Raw genomic sequence first — 20750 nt, 5'->3', positions numbered from 1 at the left:
CCCTGGCTGAAGGTTTAATGGCATTACTGGGGCAGCGGCTAACATTAGCGTGGATGGGAGGGAGACGCGGTGTGTTTATGGATTGCAGATGCATTCTGCCATTGTGTGTTTGAGTTACACTGACAGTTCGCACATTTTAACATCAGAGATAATAACAGTGCAGGGACTGGGCTACACCCCCCCCCCTCACCTCCCCATCACCTATGCTTTGGGCCCTTTAATAAAATCTTTGCCGGTGGCCAAAAGATACAAACTATTCATTGTGTAGCCCAGTCACTTACAGAAATTCAATCAAGAAAAACCCTTCTTCATCACAAAAAGCAAGGACCCCCCCCCTCCCCGATATAAAAGCTGCAGAGAGAATAAATGGTGCGATATGAATTGCCTTTTAAAAAATAAGAGTCACTGAAATCTGTCACATCTCGAGAACGTGGAACAAAAACCATCAATACCATTCACCTATTATATTTGTAATATCCATAATACCAGTTTAGCCCCGTTTCTGTTAAAAACCAAAAATACCCACTCTGCTCAGAGGTGGTTAAAGTTATTTATTTTGTCATTTTTACTGTACTTTTATATGCACTTTAGAAAACAAGTATAGATGAATTGTTTAAACTATCCACATTGAATAGCCCGGGTATTTTATGGGGGCATCATGCCCATTTTGCCTCTCCATTCCCATTGTACAGTGCTATGGAATATGAAGGCGCTATATAAAGTAATCAATAATAATCTATCTGATTTATAAATTGCTGTATGCCGAGGCATCTGGACATCCATTTATCTCCTTCCGATGCCTTCTTCCCTAATGGCAGATCCAACGTTGGACCCTGAGCTCACATATCAACCAAAAAGCGCTCCAACCTCTTAAACAGGCTGGCGCGTCACCGACCTCAAGAGTGTTGGGTTTGGGCTGCCTGCAGAGTATCTCGCATACAAAAACTCTGTAGGGAAGGAGGAGGCTAACGGCCGATGGTGGCTTTTTAAGGAAGGAAACCTACGTTGACGTTGAGATAATGGGGATGATGTGGAAATTGCAATTATCGACCAAAATAGTAATAAAATAATAATAAAAAGATAAAAGAATCTTCCAGGTGCAGCGTGGACTCATTGAGTGTTACTCGTCTTTTAAGATTGAGGTGGTTGGGAAAAAATCAGCGGATCAGGCTGTGGGTTTGGATGGTTGTGTTGGTTTTGACTTGCACTCCAGATAACACACAAGATATTGTGCAACGCTTTATTACTTCTGCACAGGAGTATTCTTTTTAATAATAAATAGATTTTAGTTAGGGATATAAAGGGTTGGAAATAAAACAAAAAATTGTGAAATTTTTTATGTTGAAAAGTATAATAATGTAATGAAATATTTTACGATCAACAATTATAACTCAAATAATAAAATGGATTTTCATTTCATTTTCCCGAAAGAAAAAAAGTATTTTCTCCACTCCAAAGCGCTGAGAATTTCACACCTCCCATATTTATTCGGTGTATTTTACTCACGTGTACGATGCACATACATGATACATACAACAATCCTGGGGGTTTCTGCGTCGGTAATAGAGGCAGAGAATACGAGCCCTTGGACCAGATATAATGAAGATTTGCCTTTTATTATCCAGCAAGATTTTTTTAGTGCGGGATTAAGTGGACGCTGCTCAACATACATGGACAGCCGGCTCCACGTCCGGGAGAGATAAAGCAGGAGGCTGGCACGCGAGCCGGGTCGCCATACGCTTTAGTGGGCTATTAAACAGAAAGCGGCTTCGTTTTATCGCTTGGATGCAGGAGGGGACACAGGTGGGGGAGGTCTCCACTGCTACAATTTAATTTGCCTTTTATCTCCTTAGTCTGCTGAATTATAATAGTCTGTACAGCGGAGCAACACAGCATCCTGCCATGCATATTAAGAGGGCACTTCACTGGGTAGAACCATGCTGGCAGTGCGAGTGTTTGACAGCCATGCGCACTCCTCCATATTGGCTGTGCCACTACACACACCCTCGCTCCAACATGGTGAGGGTACTGTTATTAAGGCATATACTCCAGGTTGGTGAGAGTGGCTTTCACTCATGATAGCTACACTGTGTAAGCCATGGTATATTCTGGTTATAGGATGTAAATTCATGGACCTTTGAAGGTTGGCGTTTCCTTGGGCTGTACGGTGGTTATGGTTGTACCGATGGCTTAGTCTGGATGACTATAGGAGTTCATAGATCCAATTCATACAGATGCTGGGAGTTACTCGATCGTCACGTTACATGTCAGCTGTGCAACTCAAAAGGGAAACGTTTGCCCCCCCGCTAAAGAAGGATGCCTATTAAAGAACATGTGCACGGGTGCCTGAGCAGACTTGGCCATGGCTTTGGCCGAGCCGGAGCTACCTGGCAGTATATCACGTGCACGGAGATGGAAAATGGCTAGGGGGTGAGCAGAGGGGCAAATGTACTACAGAATCCCCCCATGCATTTGCAAAAGGGACACAATTGAAATTGAAAGAGATCACGTTACGCTTATCTGATGGATGCTCTTTGAATATTTCGAGACGTGGCATACTGTTGGGGTGTGACATTGCCTGCATGATGGGCACCGCTTCAGAGTGCGCCGTGACGCTGGTTTTTAATGCACAGCAAACTTTGACCGTTAATTGGATTTTCTAGCAGAATGACAATTTGTGGACTCAGACAGACATGTTTGCCTTAGCACTTGCTGTAATTGGACACTTCGTGATTTATAGGCAGAAGATGCCATTATTTGTATTTATTACCTTGTGCTTCTTTAATGTGCGTAATTTGCTGGGATTGTGCTGTACTTAATCTTATGACATCATTATTGCCTCTACCACCCCCCATGCAGCAGTGACAGTGCAGGGACACAGCAAAGGCCTCTGTTTGATGGAGATTTCCTTAAGAGCCGTGTGTGTTCTCCTAATGATGACAGCCTGTTTTACAAGGTGATACGTTATCTTTCCAGACGCCTTGTGGATGAGCGGCATTAGGCTATAAAGTGCCAGCCGATGCCTCCATTTTAATTGAGTGCAAAGATCTGCTTAGCTGTGTGTCAGCCGCTCAGCTCCCTCTTATTATTCCCGCCACCTGTGCTGCGCGTTCCCGACAAAAACAAGAGTCGCCGAGAATAGCGAGAGAGCTGTGCGCATAACCCTGCCCTGGGTATGGAAGCCCACGGCCTACGCTGCTCTTAATGCTGTACTGTATGTGTATATATATTATACAGTATATATTATATAGGAGATGACAGATATGTCGGTTGTTAAGATTTTGTGACTCCTGGCAGTAACCCCTTTATTTCCAAGTCTTTCTCTTTAACGTCGGGCCTCTCTGCTCTGCAAGACGTTCCATTTGTTGTCTGAAGCTGTGCCGAGTATTGCCTTTTGTCTCCTTTCTCTGCATCTCTCCTTCCTATCTCTTTGGGTTGCAGTCACTTTTTCAGACCATCATGTCTGACCATTTTTCTACCTCCCGATTATATAACATTTCTCCTCTCCTAGCTAAACATGTTTCCTATTCCGACTCTTAGCATTACTCTTCTCGCGATGCTCTCTCTGACCGTAACTGTGTCTACTGACTGCAGCAATCCTTCTCCTGCGGCAACTACTTGCCCCCCTGGAGTCTGTATCTTTTGTCCCTGTGCTGTCCCCATCTATCTCGGTGTTCTATTAAATCTTTATAATTAACCTGAACGCGTGCCCCTGTTTGAGCTATACACTTTCAGGGGCTTTACACCACACTTTTTGCCCATATCCCATATCCGTCCGCATATCACATTTTCACCCTTGCAATGCATTTAAGTATTTGTGATGTAATAGTGATGTAATAGTTCACTGTGAACAATAAGCTCTATAATCTGATAAATCACCCAGCACCAAGTATCACAATGATCAACTGAAATGGAAAGCAGATTGTTTTCTTAGAAAATTTTAAAATATAAGGGCAGCCATTCCAGTGTAGGTTTTGAGTCAATTATATTAATTTAGCTACATGAAAGAAAACAACAACTAAGAAGGAATTAGCAGTGCAAACCTGCAAATGTGTGCATTAAATAATCATGAAGCTTTAGCACTGTATTTAGCCAAAGCACACAAGCTCGTCTGCCACGAGAACAAAACAGAAGACGGGGCAGGCCTTATATACATACCTGGGATGAAGAGGTGGGGCTAGATGCACATGGGGGTGGGGCTAGCCCCTGACTGCGCTAAGAGGGCGGTAACAGGAGGGGGGAAAGTGACTAGCCCTGCCTCTAGATATTATATAAAGCCCCCCTTTATTTGGCAGATGAGCTTGTGATATATGACACTAAAGCCTCGGTTATCTCACATATAGAATTGTAGGTTTGGGTTGGAGCTCCAGTAATTTGCTCTTCTTGATTTTATTCATTTTGCTCATCTATCACAAGATATATATGATTTTGTACAGCCCTTAAATAGCGGAGGATAGCAGGTGCTGTGGCTCTATATCAACTGTTAAGGTTGCCCACCCATAATTGGTGCCCCAAGACTCTTGCTGGAGTTGACCGGTCTTACGGATGTGACATTAGATTACGTACACATAGACGCAGTCTGAAAGCTTTTCAGTGTAATAGTTTCCCAATATGGCCCACAGTTTTTGTGAAAGTTAGCCATTTACGGCTACTGGGCCACTAGCTGCTTATACAAGCGTCATGTAATCATAAGGATTACAGAGGTGTTGGGATGCGAAGCAGATAATTTGTTACGAGATTAGTTTCATCCCTTTCTTTTCACTAAGGCTCCTATCTTCTTTTATCTTTCTTATCTTGACAGCCTATCCCTCTCACTGAATGCATTTTCCATATCATACGGTCAGTACATGGTTGCTGGCACGATCAATGAAAGAGCGGTTTAATTAGCTTCTGCACAAAATAAAAAAGGGGATATGCAAAATTCTAATTTAAATGACCCATTATTCATGTCAAGGTCTTGAAATCCAATTTAATATACATTTTGAAAAAGTGCTGCTCTCCAGTGATGGTCATGAAGCTATCTTCTTCACCATCACTGAGTAGACCATAGATTGATGGGTAGATACACCTAGACACCACAACCACGTTCATCTTATTTTACTTATTATCATCTAGTTAGAAAGTCTGAGGCATCACTGGTAGTGACCTTCATCCCAACATATTTAATGTCCCAAGTCGCACTTGTTTTAGTGAGTGTGGTTGAAGGAATGACTAGGTTTGGGGCTTTACAAAGAATTCTGAGACTTTGCGATCTGCCTATGGATATTTATGTAACTGCATTTAGCAGACGACTGATCTATTTTATTTACGCAACATCATTTATGAACATTTTCAGATGTTTCTGCACACATTATTGTCACTTTTACTGCTGCGGAGCTCTTTGATGCACTCATAGTCGGCAAACGTTCTGGGAGAAAGAGAAATTTAGGTCTCATTATAGAAGAAAACATTCGGGAAGTTGGAGGTCTCCTCTTCAGATAAAGAAGAGACGACTGAGGTCCTGAAATCATATGTAACTTTATATCTTTTTTTGAGTGTTGGTCCAATAAATAGTTAAAACATTAACTATATAGGCCGGGATACATAGTACTCCTGCCAAGTTTGCTGCCCAGGAGGGGCATTAGATGGGGAGGAATAATAATACAGATCCCATGGACAGAACATTAAGCTACTCCCTTGGTATGCACCTAAAGTGATTTTTTAATCAGTATACTGTACGTTGATACAAGTCAGAGGATGCATGTGCCAGTCTTTTAGCAGGGATGGTACGGGCAAACGTGTAAGAATGGAGATCAAACAAGAAAGCCTGTTCTTTTTAGATAGGAAAGAGAGTAGAAGGGCCAATTGGTTCTTATCTGCTGTCTAATTCAGTGCTTCAGTATCTCTCTTGTGAGTTGAGGATTTATACAAAGCCCAGGTTGGACCTGTTACTGTTCGGCGTGTTTCATGGCGGATAAAGAGATATTATCCAGAGATGCAAGATCATTGGGAGTCTGGCCAGAGCCAGATGTTGTGCAGCTGGATGTAGCCACCGAGGTCCCAGCGCAGGAGGTATAGACTTGCGCGTACGTCTCTGGCGTCACCGAGAATCAGAGACATCTCTCCCCAGCTCCCACTCCAATCACAGATCCCATGTCCAGAGAATTACCCAGAGCTGATAATCCTTTGGCTCGGACTGTTGTGCTTGAAATCGCCTTTTGTGCCTTCTTTTTGTGCAGTATCTGCCTCATCTTAAAGAGGACCTCATTTCATAACAAGGTCCTTGATTTCCTTTTCAGCTCAGAAGTAGGTTAATTTCGAAACACCGCTTCTTGGCTTTATCTCTGCTTCTGCAGAACTTTCTTCCACGTACTCCACTCTCTCCACCCCCACCTTTTTCTTTCTCTGCCGCCCTCCCCACCATCATTTCAGCTTTTTCCCTCTTGACAATTGTAGCAGCGGAGAGATGAAAGCTCTGTACAATCTGCTGTCCTGGTCCATAAACTGCTAATCAGGTTCAGCAGATCACTATCGCATACTGAGAATGCAGATGCCCCCCCCACCCCTCGTGATATAAACTGAGAGGTCAACCGTGGGTTAATGGAAACCTGACTTAAGCCAGGAGCAGACTGGCAGACTCAATACCCCTAGGACCATGTACGCAACATGGGCATAGACTGAAATTCGGCTATATATATACTATTGTATACTATTTAGCTAAGTAACACCTAATATGCATGAACGTAGATTTATGAAAAAAGACCTTGATAAGGGTCATTTAAATATAAATGATAAACAAGCGATTTGTGTATTTCGTTCTTGTTTACTAAATACGACTAGATATAATGCTTGTATAATTTATGTGATGAGACAGTTGGCAGAAAACATCAGCTGCAGAACTATTAGCTTAAAACTGCAACAGGGTACTTACTTAAAGGGGCACTCCAGATACCTTATACACCCTAATGCATGGGGAGGGGGGATTCTGCAGACTCTCCCAAATGCATTTGCCCCTTTTATCACCCCCAGCTAAATGCCCTGCACGTGATGCATTGGGCTGAATGCATCTCCCTGCATGTGATGTACCCACCTCCAGTCAAGGGTTAATGCCTTTTACTGAGTTATTTCGTGATCAATTTTTGAAGGGGTGCTCCTGGGTCATAGAAAGAAAAGGAGACGCAAAAGAGAAAAGAGGGAGATAAGTAAAGGAGAGAAGGGAAAGAAGAGAAAGAATAGAGAAAGGGGTGGGATGAGTGAGAAGAAGAGAAGAGAGAGAAACAAAGTAGAATAAAAATGGGAGGTGAGACAGATGAGACACCTGCACGCAGACACTCTTACTAACACACAGACTGGCACTCTCACATCCACCCAGACATTGACACTCACAACACACAAACAAACATACCAGCACATTTAACTAACACAGACACACTAACACAGATACCCAGACACTCACACTAGGGGAAGAAAGAAGACACAGACCCTAACGAATTTACACTCACACACACACAGTCTGCCACTCACACTAACAAAGACAGACACTGACACTCACACAAACACACAAGAATACCCTGACACTGACATTAACAGAGACACACTGACCTACACACACACACACACACAGCCTGACAGTCACACAGATCCACACCAACACATAGCTACTGATACTCACACGGACACACACATACCCCGACACTCACACAAGTGAAGGACTAGGGACTTACCTCTATTTTTCGGGATTGTTCGAGTCAAGCAAGGACGGGAGCACCACGTGCAGGGGCGTGTATAGGCCCCAGTGTGTATGTGTAAAGTCTTCCCATTGGTTTCAAGAGGAGCACTTTCCTCTCACTGATTGGCTGCTTAACCTGTCAGTCAGTGACAAGAACGTACTCTCATTGATGTCTTTCATGCCACTGATTGATATCTTAAGCGGCCAATCAGTGGCAAGGAATTTGGGATCTTAAAATAATTACAGAGGGTTAGGGTTACTCACAAATTACTTTCGTTTGCATTCTTCTATAGAACGGGTTTTAGGGACATTGAAGTTTTTTTGAAACTCTCCACCAGCCAGCAGCATCTGTGCAAAAACAGACCCCATTTATTTGAATGGGAACAGTTTCCTGCCAGAGCAGAGGGGGCGTTACACTGCAGCTCTCCACCAAGTATTTTAATATACAATTATTATATTAACTTTAATAAATGTATTATTGTATTATGACATTGGCATATATTGTGTTTTATATTTTGGGGGGATTTTTTATGCCTGTTATCAATTTTACTATATAAATTATAGCGCAAACATGAGTGCCATTGATTAAGGGAAAACTAGTTTGCATGGTTGATTGACATTTAAATCAACTCTCATTTTAACCAACCAAACTCCAAGTTTTTTTATTTTTTTTATTTTGCAATAATAATTATGTTTTTTGACCAGGGTCTCTTACGTTACATGTAACAGACTGGGAAAGAAGATTCTTTAGATCCGTGTTTCTTAACCCGGGGTACATTTACTATTTGTACTACACTTCTGATGGACCAGTTTTAAAATGTATTCAAATTTGATAGAAAACAGGTGTACTTTGGGGTACTTGATTACTGTAACAAGGTTGTAAGAATACTTGAAAGGGAAATGTTGAAACACTAAGAGACCTTCTCCATCCAGTGTGATGGAATCTTTGCTTTTTATCTGCGTTCTAATTTGGAACTCTGACATACAAGCTCACAAAACTTTAATCTACCGAATAAAAGCATCATCTGTAAAATAACAAATAGATGGCAGATAAAAAACTAATACAGCACTCACAAGTCTTTTTAGAAAGTAGGTTTTTTTTTATATATAAAAAGCAAATTAAGTCTCAGTGGAATGCTTTTTTAATCCTCAGTAGGTGGCTTGAAGCATCATATTGGGTTATACATTGACTGTTGTAATAAACCATAACTGTTCAATCAAAAATGCCTCTTAGTGTTTTGCGTATGACTGTGTATAATGTATAGAGAGAGTGTGTGTATGTACAGTATATGTATGTGTGTGTATATATGTGTGTGTGTATATATATATATAGACTGTGTATAATGTATAGAGAGTGTGTGTGTGTATGTACAGTATATGTATGTGTGTGTGTATATGTATGTATATATATATATATATATATAATCTCAGTGTATGTATATAGTTAAAGGTGCTGTACCATGAATACTTTTATGTACATTATGGTAATGAGACTTTTTGTGAATAAACCCCATTATAAGAAGAAAACCGTGACAACCCTGATTATGTAGGAGTGTCCATTTAGGTTTATTTGTATAAATGACATTTAGGATTTTTTTTAGGAACAGAGGCTCATGTTAAGTTATGGAAATAATATCTTTATTTGTACATCTCTGCAAATGTGGACATCTAAATTGGTGCAAGTCATCGAGACACCATAATATTCAGGCTAAGAATACCCAAACATTTGGTAAACTAAGTATAGAGGACAGCAGAATAAAGGTTATTAGTCTCGTTTAAGACATTTACATAGTGGAGGCAGTTGAGTCATAGGGCATCTGTTCACAGAGGGCTGGTAATGGGGGGTGCCAAGTGTCCCCCTATAAGTAGGACAGTCCCTGTTTGGGATCTTAATCTTTCTCTAACGTTTTCATTTCTAGGATGGATCTAAACATTTCCAAAGGTTTGTATATAAACAGCTGTTTTTTTATACAAACACAAGGGTGTTTATAGATTATGTTGTATAAATAAAATGCATTTTTCTTCAGCTAAATAGAGAGTCATGGGGTAGCCACATGCGAGCTGCAATGGAGGTCTGTGCTGCAAACTCCATTACTTTACAGTTCCCTGGGCTGGTCAAGGGAGATCAGAAGATGTCCAGAGAAATTTAAGGCAGTATTTACACCCTGGCTGATTCCGTACTGTGATCCTTTTTATTGGTTTTCAGCGCAGTTCCTACTGGTAAATGTGCATTAGACAGGGCTGGATATTACGCTGTGAGCTTGGGCCACTATATTATTAACTATTTGGCCAGGCTTGTCCCCCTGGGCTGAGTGCATTGGCAAGGAACCAGTTACAGCCCCTCTCCCTGGGGTCCGTCCGCGGCCTATTGATTTGGCATAAAGTTCTATAGTGATGGCATGTTTACACAATGCGGCTGCTAATAGTCTGCGTCGGACCCCTGTCTGTCTGATTGGGGTCTCCACACCTAGGAATTTGTCATTTAACCAATACAGTGCTGCATGCAGCAAATTATGGACTGCCTGCTAATATCCGCAGAGCTATCTATCACCGTAGCACACAGAGCTATTTATCACGCCGAGTGCCGAGCTAAATATCACTGACATGCAGAGCAATATGTTACTCCGGCATGCAGAACCAAATATCCCTCTAATGTGGCAGAGCTTTATTACGCAGCTGTTTATCTATAACATGACAGTTTAAATTGTTTTAAAATGCAGAGCCACGTAATTCTGTGTAAAATTACAACAATTGCTATAGGTGGAAAGCTTTTTAAAAATAAATACTTATAAAATGCGTCATGCATGGAGCAATAATCGATTTCAAGGCATCGAACGCTCTGTCTGTCTCTTTTATTCTAATAAAACCAAAAAAGCCCACATATATTGGCCGGATTATAGGCCGCACCCTTACAGTTTGGTGCTGTATTAAAGAAAAAAATATTTTTAAAGAAAAAATACACATGAGTGGAATGGTAAAACAGTATTTTATCTGATAAACAGGAATACATGTATTTTAACATTTTTGGTATCTATTATACAGTTTGTCAGCATATGTTATATGCAAACAGGAAACCAATAGCCATTTTAAGGTGTGTCCCCCCTTAATTTATAATGCACCCTACTTATAGATATACCACTCTGCCCCCTGATATGCTTTATGCCCCCCAGATATGCTACTCTGCTCCCCTGGTTTGCCACTCTGCTCCCCTGATATGCCCCCCCCTGACTTACCAATGCATCCCAAGACTCCCTGGTGCCAAGCTGGGGCAGCCGGTGGATGTCTGCTTCTGGCCAGTACTTCCGCTGAGGATTCTATGGTGGGGCACCGGAAGGTTATGTCACGCCATCGCTCCGTCATAGAAGCCCTTCCGGTGCTCATATAAGTGTGATGGTTAGGTGTCCAAATACTTTTGGCCATATAATGTATGGATACACATAATACATCTTACAATTGACACTCATTTCTTGTATAATTCTAGAAGCATTTAACTGTATTCAAGATAAAAGAGAAACCCTCCCTATGTGTAGCATCCTAATATAGAAACCTTAAAGGTGCTGTTCCACTGAGACAGAACATTAATGTCACTTTCTGGTATGTTAAACATAAGCAATTTGATCACATAAAATCAGTTGCATCCAGTCAGTGCCTGCTTTGGTGTCACATGACTTTTAGTGTTCCCAGCAAAGTTTTAAGGGATTAATGAATAATTTCTGGGAAGGATTTGGACGTTAAAGTGACAGTTTTAGGTTAATTTACCTGACACCCCTTTCTAAAGAAGAAGAATACTCTGTAAGTACTTTAATATGCATTGTTCCAGCCATGCTGCAGCAGCCCTCCTTCCTGCATGGTCTGACATTTGTTGCCACTGATTGGATGCTTAAAGCAGCCAATCAGTGGCAGCTACGTGTTCTCTTTTCAAATCATCGGAAATGCTTGCGGCGCATGTACACGGAGGCCTAAACAGACCCCCCCCACGCACCATTCGCAGAGCCAGTGCTGACTGAACATATCTCCTGCATGGCATGAAGATGGTGGGTGGGGAACGGGGAAAATGCATAAGGGGAATTTATCGGCCCATTGGCTGCCTATAAGGGCCAATACTTTAGGAATAAAAGTATTACATTTGTGGATAAAATACCCAGCAGGGTTGGTACTAGGTATTCAGAAACACTACAGACAGAGAAATGTTATAAAAAAAGGGATACATTGCTAAAGCAATTTTTTTCCAAGAATTGGGGAAGTAAATTTTCATCGTATTATCTTCATTTCCTATTTACAGTTAAATGAAATGGTTCTTGGCTTCTTATAATATTTTTAAGCTTGCCTTTTGATGGGACTTAAAGGTTTTGAGGACATTCTCATTATAGCGGAGGAACACACAAGGGTTGAGTCTGACGGCTGAAGTTGGTTCTTTGATGGTTTTGTGTTGAGCGAGGCTCCCTTTTACTATTATCCTTTGGTAATGAAAGCTGGGAGTTGGGGGGGGGTGTAAAAGACAAGCAGATTTCCCTTGATGTCCCAGGGTGAGTGTAACAAGCTAACGCCATCAACGCTGCAAAGTGATTTCCTGCACCCGCTGGTAGACTGCCACATGACGAGAAAATCTGCTTTATGGCTGGCGAACTTAATGTCATGAATACAGAAAACAACTCGTAATAAGTATGTACATATCGGGACTCTGGCCGTATGCAGCTCCTTTCCACTTCCACGCCCCGTACTCTATATCAGAGTTGGCAACTGCCCCTGGAAATGGACTATAACAGGAAATTGCAATTGTGACCCTACACTAGCTCCAATTGCCTGGGCATTATATATATATATATATATATATATATATATATATATATATATAATCCTTCTGTGCTCTAAAACATCCCCATAGAACGCCTTTTATCCTTCTATATAACTCCCACAATAACATATCCCCTGTATCAACCCTGTCTAGAAATTCTCCTGCCCTCATTATGTTGATTCTCTAAGACCTACTCTATTTTACTTGCCCCTGTACCTGGTCCCTTCTTTGAATCCATGACACTTCTACAAATCCTCTCCCTCTATCCCATCCTTATCCAATCTCCATATACCACTCTATATAACTTATAGCCATAACCTCATATACCACGCTATATAACCTATACCCCTAACCCCATATACCACTATATATAACCTGCACCCATAACCAATGTTCCATCTAATTTTTCTTAGTTGGTGTGCGCATAAAATTTCTCTTTTCAGAGCAAAAATTTTGTGCGCACAATATCTGCGCCGCATAAAGTTTCAAAAAAATTACTATTTTTTTCTTTTTTGGAGAAAAACAGTTGTGCGCACAATTTTTGGACGTGTGCGCTCTCTTAAAAAGCTATGTGCGCGCGCACAGGCGCACAGCTTAGAGGGAACACTGCCCATAACCCCATATACCATTCTATTTAACCTAAAGAGGCCATCTGCATTGGCAGGGCTGGTTTACCCCATTTCATTTATAAACAAATTGTTTCATCTTTGCCTTGTTGTTTTATTTGATCATTATTGTGACTTTTAAGGCTGTAGAATGCTTTAATATACTCCTACACACCAAACATTTCAAACTCTTGGAAAGGAGGGACATTGGGGAGAAAAGAAGGGCACAGAGATTTGGGTCGCGATAGAGAGATCTGTAAAGCACTCAAGTAAATCTTGCCAGGAGCTGCCACTACTTCAGACCTCTCAACCGACGAAGAATATCCCACTGCCAGGAACCCCCCTAATTCAGATATCCCAGACCGATACCTGGGGCACCTGGTGCTAAGACTGTCCCTGTGCTTGGGATTGCTTCGACAGGGTGATTATTGCCCCTACTAAATTTCACTTTCCCATACCACATTATATGGCCTGACACAGTTATAGAAGAGGCACTGCCTCAGTTATAATATAGGGCGTATCTTTTAAGTTTTGTGCAAGTCATCTGAGATGACCGCTTTCAGGTCGCTCCCATAATGCAGGTGCTTATCGCTTTTCCTGGTTCTTCTGTAACTTAAGAGGTCACAATAACCCAATATGTCCCATTTTAGCATACTCAGTATTTTGAGGGACATACATAAAATGGGTGGGGGTAGACCAAACCGTGAAGGCAAACCTAGCTTTATGAAGAAGTGGGAGAAAAATTCTAAAGGCCATTACACTGGGTAATTTATATGGCTGCCGAGGCTGTGCCTAGGGAAATATATTTCACAGGTAATTTCCAATCTGTCGGCCTGTGAAAGAAGCCATTATTCTAAGTAGAAAAGAGACTGTGATGTCACCCGATTCCTTAACGCTTTCATAACCAAGCGTCGGACCTGCCAGCACAGAACCGGTTAATAAAAGGGACCATATCTGTCCTACATATAACAATCTGGGTCAGATATTTCTAGCACTGCTCTAATAAATGTAACAATGTCCCTGTACACTTAGGTCCTACAGACATGGAAGGAGCGAAAACATATTTTCTGTGTCAGTGGTGCCAATATGCTGTAGTCTATGATGGTACTGGGTATTAATATACCGTAGCAATGCAGCGCATGGTAGACATGGGAAGTTTCATATCCTCTATGGTTTAAGGCAGGGTTTGAAATGGAGTTCTATTCCTTTTGTTCGACCCTCTGTTCATGAATGTTTGAAACTTCCATCCAACAATGGCCAGGCAGCTATCATGTGCATTAATGTTCCTATGATGGCTGGGCTGTCCCAACAGGTCTACGAAAAAAGAGTTAGGACAGCCAGCCATCGTAGGCTCTTTAATACACAGGATCGCAGTTTTTTTCCCCTTCCAAATGCCAAAGATTGATCAGGAGCCCCTCCATGCCGTCTTTCCCTGCCCGTCAGCTCCTTGGCATTCAGGTTATGTGTTCAGCAAGCGGACCCTCGTTTAGCAGTGCGCACGCGTGGTATACTCGCTGTCTGAGACCCCCATTCATCTGAACTGAAACCTCTCCCACTAACTTCAATATGGACGCATTCCTGCCAGAGATAGCCTTCTTCAACGGCCTAAAACAGTGTAGGGGGTGCGCTGCAGCATTTTCACAAAGTAAATTTACTTGGTTTTCCATACAGGTAAAGAATGCATATTAAATACCTAAAAAGTACTTTGGTATGCTCTCTTCATTTGTCGGGCTGTATGCCACATTAAACTGACCTTTTATATCCATGATGATGAGTTTCATTCTTGAAAATTGAAATGCCTTGCACCATCGCCGTATTCTCAAGTCTACGCCATCTCCATTCTATAGCTTTCAGCTCCAGTGGCCTCCGAGGGGTTAACACCACACCTTGCCTAGTGATAGGGACACGGGCCGCACGCTGCCCCGTGGCACGGATGCCTTCGTTACACACTGATAATACCCTATTGATTTAACTTGACATCCTCGTTTAAATTGATAAAGGAGGCGCGATGGGGACAGGTCTGTGCTTGGTGTTTAATGAGGCTACAGCAACTTTGCCTAATAGGGATGCCTGTCTTTGTCTGTGGGTTTTATCCCCAGCACAGGCCCTACCAAGTGACAAATGTCCCGTCACGAGTCATTTTTCATGTAAAAAAATCACATTGTAAGAAGTCCAGAGGTTAATCATTAATGGGGGTAGGGGCGCATCGCACAAATGATTATTATGTACTAATATACTGTAGAGAGCCAGCATCGCCTAGTTTTTACATGTTCCCTTTACTCGCACATTTTGTTTTTAAATGTTTTCACTGCCTCAAAGCTATCTTTGCCGCTTATCTCCCGCAGGATGCAATTCTGGGCAAAAAGGCTGGAACATGAGTTCGAACAGGTTATGAGAAACTTCGGTGGGGTCCAGCAGCTCCGAGGGGTAAGTCCTTTATTTTATAGAGCGTTTTGCTTCTCTTCTCTGCTCAATATCCCCTCTCTTTCATATATGTATATATATATATATACTCAAGGTGTGAGGGTAATATTTTGGGTTGTCTTTGGTTCGGGAGCAGCATTTGGTGGGTCACAGAGATACGGCAGACGCCGTTAAATACCGTTACATACAATCTGTAGTATTATCCGTTAGATTTCGGCCTCATTCGAGTTAGCAAATAGCTCTCCGTCCTCAGTCACGATGACTTAAAATATTACTAAGCTTTACCAGCCCACAGAAAAAGCTTTTAGTTGGATGGGGAATGTTACTCATCCGCCCAGTGTCTGGAATAAATAGGCGTTTTTGTAATGTTGTGGCATATTTGTCACATATAAGAGTTATTTGTAAAAAAAAAAAAAAGCAATTATGGTGCAAAGTTTGAAAAGTGACCGTACCACTATAGCAACCAATGGATTGTTCCTGCTGATATAGAGGGTTACAGTGGTTGCCATGGTGATAAATCCACTTTTCAGACTCTTTACTATTATTATTATTTATTAAGTGCTAACTTATTTATCAGCACTGTATAATTTCAATATACAGTGATTAACAAATATGCACCTACGCATGCGGATACACCAGGGGTTAAGGACTTTTGTACAAAGTTCTTGTAATGGTGGGCTTATAAGGGCCCCGCTGTACATTCTAAAAGACTTTACACCCAAATCACTTGTATGCGTAACCCACATAACCTCTACGTTCTATATTTTACTTTGATTGATATATTGTGACAGTAGCTGGTTATAAGATTGATCTATGATTGTCGTGAGCTATTGTATGGGAATTATGAAGATGGGGAGCTTTTATCACTCTCGTGTAAACCATTACTGCCAAAGCTGCCATCTTAAAAAAATATACATTGTGACACTTGAAGAAATCCTCTGGCTCCTATTCCTGGCTTTCTCTCCTTCCATCTCCAAACTGCCCCCACCTCCCCACTACCCCAGGAAAACATATGTTTTGTCTTTTAATATATTTGCATAATGAGGACGCCTCTCATGAATAATGTATCGGTGTCCTGCCTGCGGTGGCCTCCTGTAGATGGTGTCACACTGTCACGGATACATTGTTTATTATTTTAATTAAGAGGAGCATCTTCGTGTCACGCCAGGGCTGTGCTCTCCTTCACTTCGACGACAAGCTCCTCTTCTTCTTGGGATGAACACGTTACATCCTTATAATGTCTTCTTAACGGCTTGGTTCAAGGGCCTCCTAATCTCACGTTTTAACCCCACAATGACCCCTGATCTTGGTTTGCACTCTAGATCTGGACATTTCCAGGGTCCCTTATGGACAAGCAGACGTAATTGTGGGTAGAAGATATGTGTCATGAAAAGTTTAATCAATGGATCAACTCAACTCAACTGATGAGTGACCATGTAGCGTCTATATAAATGTTTATATATCTCACAGCCAGTATAATGGGTTTATAAACACATCTAATGCACTTTGTATATATGCCTATCAATAATGAGAGATTTGTTACTATGGACTCGTGTCAACACACAGCATGGAATTAACCCTTTCACAGTGGGCGATTGGTCCACCACATCAGGCACGCAGCGATGTGGAATTTCTAGTTGCGTTCCAGACCTCTCTGCCCGTCTCGGCACGAGGCACATACATACCCTGCTCACGCCCCGCACATTCATAGCGCTCTGCCCGCTAATGACATGCAAATGAGATGTTAATGTGCCTGCAATAACGTATGCATTGCGGGCTCTGACAAATGAAGCTGGCTGTGGCCTGTCCCCCCAGGTGGTGATTAATGTGCGCCGGGCGCTGGTAGCGGCATCTTCGGCAGTGTACGTCCTGCGTTAGTCTGCAAGCTTCATCGGGATGGAGGCAGATCTTGATTGGATTTCATGTCCCTGGAGGTCCCTCTTCTGGGTGGCAGAGGGTGGGGTGGGAGAGAGTTTGTCTAATCCCTTGATTAATGCTATACACAGAATTACAGGGCGGTTAAAAACAGTGCATTATTGTTTCTTTCCTGCTGAAAAAGCTTATAAAATTATTGGATATTTGGCCTTATTTGTATTAAGAAATCTCCTTATTCCTTCGCCTATACCCCGCGCTGCCTGCCCCTTACGTCTTAAGTGTTTTATCTTAATAAAGGGAGCGGTCGGTGTTTGCGTTTCACACGTCCGTGGAGCTGGGGCATTGAAAACCTGATTTTCCCCATGTTGTATTTTTCTTGTTTTTTTTCCCCTGCATTCTTTGTGTGTTTCTTAAATCTGACGTAGATGCTGAATCATTGAAAATTCTGTTGCTGACACCACAGGGCAACATCAGACATGGTTAGCGGGAGAGCCGCATGGGATTATGGGTGAGGAATGGAATTATTTATAGGCGTTTGCGTTCCTTAAGGGGCCGGGACCACCGGCTACTCGGCTGTATCTTCTAGCCATATTAGACTGAGAAATGTGGCAGACGCAACAGGACATTTAACAGAATCTTAGTCTCCTAGGGATCAGCGGGAATGGGGAGAGATCATGAGCTGCATGTGGTGCAGAGAGGAACATTATGCGCGAGAGAGTCTTTGGATGGAATATACTAAATGCAAAGTGCTTTTCTTCTGTATTAGAGCACTCAGTAAGACACATGCTGTTTGGGAATTTATTCACTAAATAGTAGGTTTCTGTGAGATTCTCGCGTCATAAGCAGGGCAAAATGGTAGATGTCTAGGGCCCAATTTTGCATAATTCTGTTTCACTCAATGTGCTATAATGTGATGACATTGCAGATGACTTAATAAACGAGGTTCTTTGTTTAACCTCATTCTCCGTTAGTTGTAGTGTTCATTCCGTCTCATCTGGAGTATCATTTACTATTTTTGAGAGGGGGTATCACTCTCCCTCAGTTGGAGTAATGCTCCTTCTCCCTCGTAGTAGCTGTCAATCTTCCTCACCTGCAGTATCATTTGCTTCCCTCGTTTGCGTACTCTCCTCAACCCCTCTCATAGCATCACTCACTTCCCATCTGTTATTTATCACTCACACTCACTCTCTTGTGCCATCACAGTCTCCCGTAGTATTAGCCTCATTTAGCAGTGCAGTTCCCTTTCTCATCACCGTCATTTTTTCTATTTTTACCATTTCTACTGTGGTTTTATTATGGCTCTTTTTGTCCGTGCGTCGCTGTCACAATGCTTGGCTGAGTGTGTAATCTGCCAAAACCTTGGCAGACCTGTTCTGACTCCACAGCCCCTTACGGACACGCCATTAATCAGACAAGCTGCAAGCTGCGATTGGATGATAACGTTCACCTATTGGACAGATCGAGGCGCTCGACGAGATAACGGAAGATCCTTCTCAGGACAATGTCCAGCATTGATGGGGTTAAAGGCAACGGGGCTGTCCCTGTGTAGATACAAAGAAAACACATTATGCATTCTGTGAAATCATTCCAAGATCATTTTCTGGACCGCGTTTTACCTTTGAGCAGACGTGATATTCTACAATTGTCGGCAGTACAGCTCTAATGACTACGAGAGAGGAGGTCTTAGTAGATGATGGGCGTTCGAGTCAAACAGCTGTAGAGATGTTAAATTTCTTCTGGGCTGGCTTTATATGTCAGGGGGCAAGCTTTCCCCCATGGACTCCCCATACATGAGCGTGAGGTAGAGGTCTATGTAGCTGCCATGACAGACCTCTCCACAAACGCTTCCTCCATCATAGTCTGCATGCTGCCTGCTGAGTGCTGCCATATGATGTCATATACCGGCGCTCCGCACCAGCATGGGGTACTGCCACGAATCTGTAGAGCTGGTTTCACAGACCTCCACATGCAAGCTATGGTGGCTGTTAAGGGTCCCAAGAGTCATCTGCCATGGACCCCTAAGGTAATCCTGGGCCCATGACAGCCTGCTCTATTGTCCCATGTTAAAGATGGCTCTCGTAGAAAGCTTAGGGGAAAGAAATGTGTTTAAATCGCTATTTATTTTCCTGCTGTGGTGGTCTTCTACTACTTTAGACAGTCAGAGACCATCTGCTAATGTGCGGAGAAGCCCATGTCAGACCAGATCAAGATGTTTATTAGACAATGAAACGATGATGGGTTCTTCCACCCAGCTTTTTCCTATCTAGGTGTATTTTTCTGGGTATATAAATGCACTGTACATCACTTTTTTTATTTATTTATTTTTTAGCAAGCGATCTAACCTGAGTCTTAAAATGCTGCCAGTAGCAAATGTAATAAAGCCGGTGTATAAGAATGCATTCTCAGCAAAATTAGAATCCCCTAGTGCCTGTGGGGGGCTCTTTCTATAACTAATTTCACTGAACAGTAGAAAAAGACCAGCGGTTTTACTGGAGTATCTATTTTTTATAATATTGTAAACTATATTTTTTCCATTTGTCGTTCCCTTTGTAATGATGTTTTTTTCAGGGTCATATCGGGTTGGCAGTCCAGATATGTGTTAAGGATAGTATTATCAATAGATTTATATAGCACCATCATATTAAGCGGCGCTGTACAATGAATAACAACTTGAACTTTCAGAGGGAAAAGTTAAGGAGGGTCCTGATCAAATGAGCTTACAATCTCACTGCACTTCCCTATGACAAATTAAGAGTCATTAATATACAAAATGAGGTGACCTGGTTTTAGAAAATCAGCCCACTTACTCTTTGGGGGGAAAAAAATTATTTTAAAAGTTGTAAGCCATAAAATGTCACAAGATCATGGTGGTGTCACCTCAGCCACCGTATCACTTTATCAGAGAAGAGTTACAAAAAATCAAAACTACCGTTATTGGGGACTATCTCTCTGTATGGATACGTATGCTTTGATCCCAGATAATAACTATGTGGCCAGAACAGATGAGCTGGAATATGATATAAGGAAAGGATTGTGTTTTAGAGGTGCTGCTCCAGTTAAACAAGATCTTATATACATTCTGTGGCATGTTAAGCAAATAACCTTTCGTCATTCACTCTTTCCTCTGTAGGGCTAATCAGTTAAAAAGAACATAGAAACCTTTAAGAGTTTTTTCTCCATGTCTAGAGGGTGCAGCAGGTGGAGATCTGCGTGATGCGTGTAGACAACCTCTGCTGCTTCGTGCCACTTCTGCCGGGCAGCAGCAGAGGTTGTCTACACGCACCGCGCAGACGTCCACCTGCTGCGAGAGAGGAGGATCCAGGTCCCCTGCAGCGCTGCGGGG

At 42.2% G+C, this 20750-nt stretch overlaps 1 protein-coding gene across 2 annotated transcripts in view; it reads left to right on the top strand.

The window, feature by feature from the left end:
• Window positions 1-20750, top strand: part of CACNA2D2 (calcium voltage-gated channel auxiliary subunit alpha2delta 2) — a 121552-nt gene that overhangs the window by 7147 nt on the left and 93655 nt on the right. For both annotated transcript variants that reach the window (XM_053470379.1, XM_053470378.1), the window contains exon 2: window positions 15454-15535. In XM_053470379.1, coding sequence (XP_053326354.1) covers window positions 15454-15535 — 82 coding nt within the window. The remainder of the gene's footprint in view (window positions 1-15453; window positions 15536-20750) is intronic.

This window comes from Spea bombifrons, chromosome 6, assembly GCF_027358695.1.
Source record: "Spea bombifrons isolate aSpeBom1 chromosome 6, aSpeBom1.2.pri, whole genome shotgun sequence".
Classification (NCBI taxonomy): domain Eukaryota; kingdom Metazoa; phylum Chordata; class Amphibia; order Anura; family Pelobatidae; genus Spea; species Spea bombifrons.
Note: the sequence above shows the minus strand (reverse complement) of the source record. Positions and strands in the feature narration are given on the sequence as shown.